Source organism: Thermobia domestica, chromosome 11, assembly GCF_964235325.1.
Source record: "Thermobia domestica chromosome 11, izTheDome1.hap1.1, whole genome shotgun sequence".
In the NCBI taxonomy this organism is placed as follows: Eukaryota; Metazoa; Arthropoda; class Insecta; order Zygentoma; family Lepismatidae; genus Thermobia; species Thermobia domestica.
This window is the reverse complement of record NC_137464.1, coordinates 5,575,182-5,585,075: the sequence shown is the minus strand read 5'-3', so window position 1 is coordinate 5,585,075 and position 9,894 is coordinate 5,575,182. Positions and strand designations below refer to the sequence as shown.

Here is a 9,894-nt window from a genome sequence, read left to right as displayed (position 1 = left end):
CTTACATACATATATATATATATATTGTATAATACATGTCTTAATAACTTGCTATACACAACAGATTTTTTTTGCTTCTTTTTTTTCTACCTACAATTCTCTGCTTTAATATGAAAACGTACTAAGGAAAAAATTAAATTAAAACAAAGTTTGCGTTTTTTTTTTCAAAAATCCTTCTTCTAAACATCAGCATTTGTTGACTTAAGTAAATTAACACAGATTATAATAATTATACTATTAATAAATGGCAGCTTGCAAAGATAAATTAAAACATAATTTTTTTTACCATTTTCTACAATTTGATTATCTTTATTTTTTTCTTTAAAAAACTCTTGTCGATTTTATTTTATTTTTATGTTTATCTAAATTTACATGATACATCCATTCACTAATACATTCATTCATTCATTACAATCATACGTTCTACATATTCACATCTAGCCACGACTCACACACACTTGCACGTTTTCCCATATACTCACAATTTTCGTTCATCCATCCCAAAAAGAGTTCGCAATCATCATAATAAGAGACTTTGTTTTTTTTTATATTATCTCGCCCTAGGACTTTATTAATTAACTAAATTAATTAATTGTAGCGACGCAGATAATAGCAAAATATAGCCTCATTCACAATGGTAACGAATAATAATAATAATAATTAATAATTATAATAATAATAGTAACAAATGAGAATAGCATCTCAGCATGTTTATGTATTAAAAGAAATAACTAGGTCAAAAAACTATCTTTATTATTTATATTCAAGCAGTGGCGTATATAAGGGGGGGGGCCTTCAGGCTTAAGCACTCCCGTAAATTTATTTACTCTATTACAATAAATGAAATATCTTGCAAAATTTTCCAGGAATAAAGTTAGCAAAGCTCCTTCCGCCGGAACAAAATCGTAAATACGCCACTGTACTCAAGTAATTCAGGTAAAATAACCGAAATTTACTAATGCTGGGGGAGAAAATAAAACTTACTTTAGTTTTTCTTTGAAAAAAAGAGACAATACTTCAGTATATCTCAAATAACACTATTTGAATTTTTTTTTTTGTTTTGTTTTCATGATTTTAATTACAAAAGCAAGCTCTTACTAAAAGAAAAGTAAAAAATAAAAGGACGATTGCGCTGTAAGCAAAGTATATGCACCTGATTTTCTTTTATTTTATTTTGACTCATATACACACATGGAATGAGGCTCCATTTAAAAAAAAAAACAAAAACGAAACGAAAAAAACAAAGAAATTTTTCATTTCTTTCTTCTGACATAGTCAGGACACTAGTGTACTTTAAAAAAAAAAAAAAACACTGAACATTAAATGCACCGGATGGACTAGTAAATATGTTGGTTTATTCTCATTTCTTTTGGCTGTATAATCTACCTGTTCTCGTCTCCTCGAGATGTGGGCCGTACGATGGTAACTGCCCTGCAAGCGTACACGATTTACAGCAGAATCGGGCGTAATATTTATGAGTGCAATATTGTGCCTTTACAATTAGTCTACAGTTGGCGAAGAATGGGTTGTCCGTGCAATTTGGATGTACGTAAACACCTAAAATAAAAGAAGAAAACAAAAATACTAATAAAAATTTTCAGGAAAAAAAAGAATACAAAATAACACTATAAAGGTTAGAATCAATTAAATTGCTTAAAAGCCTGATATACTAAAAAAAAAATAATACAAAATTTACCATTTTACTTTTCGTTGTTTTTCATAAGTGAAAGGAGATAATGAAATGCAAATTTCCACAATCATAGATAAGTTATTCTACAACAGAAAATATGAATCTGAGGAATTTTCAGTGATGCTATCAATGGAAATTACAGTGTTGCCAGAATAACACTTCCCCCAAAATCTAAATTAAGGCAGTGACTAGAGAAACGAACTAACTGCATTTGATTACGTATCATGTCGTCTTGGAATTCTGTGAACTACTTTTTAAATAACAGTTGTATTTAGTTTGTAATAAACAAAATAATATTAACATACAATTATTAAAATTAAATAATAATATTACTTAAAAAGTAGTTCATAGGATACTAAAACAACATGATACGTACTCAAATGCAATTGAATTCGTTCATCTAGTCGCTGCCTTAACTTAAATTTTGGGGGAAATAATATTCTGGCAATACTGTAAGATCTATGGATGGCAACACTGAAAATTCTTCAGGTTCATATTTTCTGTTATAGAATAACATTATCTATGATTGTGGTAAGTTGCATTTTATTATCTCCTTTACTTATGAATAATAGGCAAAAGAAAAATGGTATTTTTTTTCGTATTGTTTTTAGTATGTCAGACTCTTAATACTTTAATACTGATTATCTTACTATCAAAAAAAATTAAATTTACCAACCAGTTTCATCAACAATATCAAATTTTGTTGGCAGGAAAAAAAAAACAAATTAGTAAATAAAAGGAGGAGTGTAATGTTGCGACATTTCTTTCCGCCGAAATTATGAATCAATGTTATCGAATGAGCTAAATCATTGTCGTGTTGCAGGAAAAGAATGTGTCAAATAAGTATGGATGAACACGTCAAATGCGTGTAATTAGAGTCTTTCTGAGGTCTTCAATGGAAAATCAACTTTGCAATAGAATTTTATTACGACATACTCTTTTCTGATATCTATGAAATACGAGGGTAAGTCAAAAATTATCCTCAATGTAGCTATAACTTTTTTTTATAGTGTTCATACTGATCTCTGTCTTCGTTTATTTTATTGTTATAGAAATACCAAGAGACTTCGAGAAAAGCATATTGGCACCTATCCCGAAGAGAAAAGGCGCACGGAAATGCAAAGAACACAGAACGTTAAGTTTGCTTTCCCATGCATCAAAAACACTACAAAATTATCGCACAACGAATAGAGGGGAAGATCGAAGAACGGCTATCGGAGGACCGTTTGGATTCAGGAGGAAAAGAGGGACAAGGGAAGCAATACTGAGTCTACGGTTGATCATGGAACAGCACATCAGAATAAATAAACCAATTATGATAGCATTTGCTGACATAGAGAAAGCTTTTGATAACGTAGATTGGAATATCATGTTCAGAGCGTTGAAGAACCTGCAAGTGGATTACAGAGACAGAAGAATAATATAGCAACTTTACAGGAACCAGAAAGCTTTTATAGGAAGAGATCAGAAGGAAGCAAGAATAAGTAAAGGAGTGAGGCAAGGATGTAGACTTTCACCTCTGCTGTTCAACGTCTATATAGAAGATGTTATGTAGGAATTCTTTGATAAAAACGAAAAAGGCGTAAAAGTGAATAGTCATGTTTTCAGTACAATAAGGTTTGCTGATGACATAGCATTGATAGCGGAGAACGAAAAGGACTTGCAGGAAGCACTTTCAGACTTGAACGACCAACTGAAAAAAAAAATGAAAAAATGAAGATAAACAAGAGGAAAACCAAAGTGATAAAGTGCAAAAAAGAACAGGACGGGAAGAGGCAAACGTATGGCTAAATGGAGAGAAAATCGAAGACGTTAAGACGTTTCCCTATTTAGGAAGTGTAATATCCTCGGACGGAAGAAATGAAAAAGACGTTAAGTTTTAGAATACCGCAGGCTAAACAACCATTCAATAGGAAAAGAGGACTACTAACATCAAGAAATGTGTCGATGGACGTTCGTCTTATCAAAGTATAAAACAGCTCTCCCAAGTAAGAGAAAAGTTTTAAAATTTCCATGTTGCCCACCAACCTATGGTTGAGGTGAACAAGAAGACTGTTGTGGTCATGCTATAAAAGTTTGAACCTAATTCCTCCATTTGTCTAATTTTTTTGCAGATAGATCATGCCGACACCATTAGAAGTTTGCACCAAAGAGGAACGACGAGCAGTGATCCTGTTTTTGTGGTCGGAAGGTGTATTCGTATCAGGGACCGCAATCCATTCATGAAATCCATGAAAAGTTCATAGCCACTCCGTTGCGGTAAGACACTGTCCCCGTATTGTACCGAAAGTCTTTGATGGATTGCGGCCCCTGATACACCTTCCGACCACAGAAACCGGATCACTGTTCTTTATTTTTCTTTGATGCAAACTTCTAATGGAGTGGCCATGATCTATCTGCAACAAAAAGAAGACAAGTGGAGGAATTAGGATTAAACTCTCATAGCATGACCACAGCAGTATAACAATAAAATAAACAAGGACAGAGGTCAGTTTACTTAGATCACATGACTTGTACCATAATCTAACCTAGCTGTTGTGTTTAGACAGCCCAGTGTCCATATTCAGAACTCATTTGATGGTTGTATTATTATCAATATATATTAATGAAGGAAGAAAACAACCGGGATTCTTACACGACAAATCCTCTGAAGGTGCGAGTTCCGAAAAGATCTGGTTATTTTCTGCTTTCATTAATATATAAATATTATTTATTTATTTATTTATTTATTATATGGGATGTTCTAAAAAAAAAAGAAAAGAAAAGAAACCCACTGGCAACAGAGCGCTATTCTTCAGGTAACAATCAAGAGAAAATGCTATATAATGATATACCCTTCAGAATCTCCTTATGCCGCTGTGGGAAATAAAAAAAAAATCACTATGTGGCAACGTTGTAGATTACCTTGGAACCATTAGCGTTGCTCTACGAATCCATCAAACAGTTACATAGATGGTGCTAGTGTCAACGTTTATCGACTTTAATTGCAATCTGGAAAGAATCGATGTAACTGTTTAATGGATTGGTAAATCTACTTTATTTTTTTTTTCTTTATCTACGACGTTGCCACATAGTACAATTCGCGTCACCAAACAAAAATAAAATTATATATATTTTTCGCTTTATTTTGACTTGTAGAGTAGTGGTCTGTAGTCCGTGGGTGCCATTTTCAGAACACCTGATATACGTAAAGCAAATACACAGTTAAACTGAAGATTGGATCTATTTTTGTCTATCTTCTACTAACTATTACACACATGCATCTAACTTCGTTACACATACTTCTGTTCTAATAGTGACATAGATATTACTTCTGCGTTATAGATTCAGTTAAACTAACGTCCAATACAATATTTATATTCATTGTTTTACTAATATAATAAGATAATTTTAGACGATACTTATATAAAACTACATACCTTCAACTTGAATGGTAACTGAGGAGGACGAAGAACCAAATTGATTAGAAGCCTCACATCTGTAAGTGCCTGTGTCGCTTCCGTTCGCTCTTATTATGAGCAATTTATTGCTTTCTGTAACAAACGAAAGGAAACACATAAAGAGTTAAATAACAGGATTTAATTAGCATTCTATAAACAAAAAGGAGAAATATCATAATAATAAAAAAGAAGAAGAAAGGAAACAGATGCAATGCATCAAACTTTTTACTTAATTTGTTCTTCAGTAAATGCAAAACCACACTCAGGAATTGTAACAATCATTCTACTTCCAGATTTCTGTAATTCCTGAATTTTCTTTCGAGTTCCAAGCTTTCGACTCTCCCTTGGAGTCTTGGTCACAGAGGTTAAAAACAGGAAGAAAATGAACAGAAACATCAAGGAATGAAAATGGAACGGACTTACCAAGACAAATCTGTATTTACAGTAATCTTCATCAAATTGTCAAGCAATGCATCAACTTCACCTGGAGATTACTCACGTACTTGACAATGTGTTTCTGTACAATACAGCTCTTGCCTTGGTAAGTCTGTTCCATTTCTATTCCTTGATGTTTTTATTCTTTTTCTTCCAGCTTTTAGCCTCCGTGACCAAGACTCCAGAAGAGAATCGAAAGCTTGGAAGTTTAAAGAAACTTCAGGAATTACAGGAATCTGTAACTAGAATGTTCTTCAGCAATTTACACCTTCTGTAATTTTTTATTTCACTCGATTAATATTCTAGTTCCTGAAAATTTATTACACTTTCAAATATTCGGATCTTTCCTAGGACCTTGTTCATGGAGAATAAGGTAGGAGTAAAAATAAAAAATATAAAGGAATGGACTCAGGTTAATTGCTGTCATCACATTTTTCCCGTTTGGCCGGCAGCAATCGAGATGTTTTTGCACTGCTCTACCTTCGTAAGTCCGTCACTTTATATTTATTGTATTAGTTCCTGAACAAGGCTTCAAGTAAGCGTCGAAAGCTTCAAAATATAAGATCCTTTCAGGAACCAGAACCTCAAGTAAATGAAATGACTTTTAAGATGCCTGAGAGTATTAGCATACACTTTCTGTATTTTTAGAAACAAACTACAGTTAATACAGTAGACTCTTGCTAATCCGGTCCTCAGTAGTCCATCCTCTCAGTAGTCGGTCCCAATATCTGACATCTGCCGCATAACATTGCAATAATCTATCAATAATTACGTTTGTTTATACTGCAATAGCGAAAAAATACATACAGTATTATTGTGGCTTCCGTTTATTGTTGCTTGTAAAGTGGTTGTGTGATAATGCATGCCGTTATCAAGCATCTTCATTGCTTCAACTGAAAATTTGAGAGTGAAAATGCTTCATAGTGAGTGATAATCTACGTACAATCTTAAACATTAAGTTTCTCTATTTTTTCTGTGATAATGTATGTAACCTTATATTTAATAAAGTATAGTACTGCTATGTGTTAATTCAATTTCAGACACTCTCAATAATTCGACACTTTCGCTAACTCAGCAACCCTCTTTGCAAGAAATTAGACCGGATTAGCAAGAGTCTAGTGTAATAAAATGTACGAATCGACTAATTTAATCAATTTCTCTAGTGTGATAAAAATGTGCTAAGATGAAATTGGAAATGAAGAGTCAATTACCTGTAATTTGTATCCTTTCACTTGTATCCAACAGCTGATCATCTTTGAACCATAGAACCCTTGGGATCGGGTAGCCATCTACCTCACATGGAATTGTAATATCGCTTGATACCGGATATGACGTTCGAGTGAGTGTTATATTTGCTTGTACAGGAACTGATTGGTCAAGTAAAGTGGTATATTAATATATTATACATTATTATTATCACTTTATTTATTTGCATAATTGTATGTGTGATTTTGAAGTCGGAATCAGCCAACGAAAGCTGTGTGTTAGAAAACTAATAAAAAGTTATTATTATTATTATTATTATTATACAGGGTATCATACTTTAAAGTTGTATTACGTAGCTTTGGATAAATGTATTTAAATGAAATTGGTCACATTTGAAAGAAAAACTCAAATGTTTTTTAAAATACCTCATAGACATTGAATGTGGGGCCCCACGAGTGGCGATGCAGACATCAAAATGATATTCCCATTCACGCCACACACGCTCCAGCATATCTGATGAAATAGACTGGATGACAGCACTGATACGAGCTTTTACACTTCTTGCAGGTTTTGAGTCAATGGGAGTAGATAGACGTGTGTGTAGGAACCTGATGTTGAAACTTTCGCCTAAAAGCACGCTGAACGTGCATCAGACTCTGCGTGCTGTGATATTCCAAAACACACCAACTTCGTCCTTGTAGTGTCGCCATTATCTCCTTAAAACTTATTCTTTAATAACAACACAACACAACGAAAGGAAATAAATGTACGTTAGCACGTTACGGCATAACAGTACAGAAACATAAAAGCTTCCGAAGTGACCTCTAGCAGAAACAGCAACTGCCTGCCAAATATCCAACAAAACCCATATGGACTAATCACAAAGTAAAAATAAGTGAATGTACTTTTTTTGTGTGTTTGATCCTGTCCATTGTTGACATGTACAAAAATATTTGAGTTTTTCTTTCAAATGTGACCAATTTCATTTAAATACGATTATCCAAAGTGATATAATACTATTTTAAAATATGATAGTATTTTTATAGACATGCGTATATAGCTGTTGGCTGAAGCCCTTTCTAAAACATATAGTATTCAGTGGTTATCTGTTCCTATGCATTACATCTATTGTTGCAGATTTCATTTGATAGCAAGTTTAAACTTATATATCTCCGACACCTATCTACAATCAAATTTACTCAAAACAGTGGCTGATGCATTTTCAAAACCACAAATTTAATTAATAATAAATGATTTAATGGTTAAAAAAAATAAATAAAAAAACTATAGAAGATACAAAATCTCTACCTAAATTGAAGTATAACATTCTTTGTAAGTAATCTAATTGAAAATGTCTATAATTTCACTTCATAATACTAGACCTTTCTACATCAAGAACTATAAACCAAAAATGGAATTAAATAAAGAATGACTCTTCACTATCGGATTGAAAAATGTTACACTCGTCAATTCAAGTTTCTACTCCACAACGTTTCGGAACCTATCGGGTTCTTCATCAGACGAAAAGATTTTTTTTTTTTTTTTAAGTTGAAATATTGGTAAAAATATAAAATATTTATTTTATCCCATTAATTAAGAAATATTATAGGTAGAGCAGTTGTTCTTGTGCAGAGATTCCCATATCATAGTTGATTTAATATTTGCGCCCAATTTTGCTTATAAGCAGGGCCCGGATCTTGTTGACAAGTCAACTTTTTTCTGTTACGCATAGGACAAGACAAGTTCAAACAAAAACGTTATCCATCAACTCTTGGTTCTAAAAATATATTTTTTTAGGGTCAACTTTTGGTCACTTTTTGCCGTTTTGAAGTTTCAGGTCAATTTCTAATATTTTAAGGTAACTTTTAGGTCACTTATGGTCTTTTTATTCTTTTTCTTCTACATAAGGAAATCTTAAAATGAAAACTGTTTACGGATTTAAAAACACGAAGTTAAATTATCTTTTTTTCTGCTTCCTGATTGTTGGGGTGGAAAAGCTGCATTCCTAACAAGTCAATGAACACTAAGCTGTAGCTGGTTGACGAGGGCTGAGGGATCGTAAGTGGCCAAAGCAGATGTTTGTAGGTTGTTTACCACAAAGAATATGACTGCGTGAATAACTAAAAATAGATTAGAAAACGTACAAAGATTTTAAACAGGGTTTTTATCTATTATTCTCGTGTATACAATCTACACTTGCGAGCTTTTATTCTTTAAGTTCGCTTCCTAGTTTCAACTCGAGAATCAATTGATGCCTTGAGTATGTAGAATGCCGAGGCCTAAACCATCTACAGCTTCTCATTTAAGACAGATTGTTTCTGAATTTGGTGAGGATGTTTTTAGTACTGACAGCACAATATTGTTTTGCAAGGTATGTGAAGAAAAGTGACAGCAGAGAAAAAATACACTGTGCTAAAGCATATCAGAAGCGAAAAACATTTACGTGCAGTTGAAAACAAACATAAAACTAAGTGTTCGCAGTTGTTACTTGTGGAGAGTGCTTCGAATAGTAAAGGAAAATCCTCAGTTTTCAAAAGAGTTGTGTGAAGTTTTTGTGTCTTCAAATATTCCTCTTTGGAAACTCAACAATGTGAAATTGCGGGATTTCCTGGAACGTCATACAGGTCGTTGCATTCCAGACGAAACGAATCTTAGGAAAAAAATGCATGCCAAAGTGTATCGAGGACACAATAAGAAAAATAAGAGAGGAACTTTGGACTCAGAAAATTGTTGTTTCTATAGACAGACTAGTGATGTGGAGAAACGCTATATAGTCAATATTATTATTAGGGCAATGAAAGCCGATGAACCTAGCAAAATATTTTTGCTAACTGGTGAAGTGTTGGAATCTGTCAACCATTTTACAATATGTAGACTTTTCGATAAATCGATATTCCTACTTTGGCCTGAAGGTGTCCAACATGACCATGTTCTTTTTGTAACATATGGTGCTTCGTATATAATTAAGGCTGCTAATTCAATTAAATCGTAAAAATGTTTACAGCTATCTACTGCAATGCCGAATAAGGTATGAACTAAATTTTGAGACGATTACAAAGTTCCTGAGTTAGTTTGTTGTATCACAGCTTATACAAGATTTATATGTTGCTTAACTGGATATAG

At 33.0% G+C, this 9,894-nt stretch overlaps 1 protein-coding gene across 5 annotated transcripts in view; it reads right to left on the bottom strand.

The window, feature by feature from the left end:
* Positions 1-1,046: 1,046 nt before the first annotated feature.
* The window catches only part of Ppn (proteoglycan-like sulfated glycoprotein papilin), a 557,431-nt gene continuing 548,583 nt past the window's right edge, over positions 1,047-9,894 (bottom strand). For all 5 annotated transcript variants that reach the window (XM_081729955.1, XM_081729958.1, XM_081729956.1 and 2 more), the window contains 3 exons: positions 6,777-6,932; positions 5,110-5,223; positions 1,047-1,557 (listed from right to left, as the gene is read on the bottom strand). In XM_081729955.1, coding sequence (XP_081586081.1) covers positions 1,361-1,557; positions 5,110-5,223; positions 6,777-6,932 — 467 coding nt within the window. In that variant the 3' untranslated portion in view covers positions 1,047-1,360. The remainder of the gene's footprint in view (positions 1,558-5,109; positions 5,224-6,776; positions 6,933-9,894) is intronic.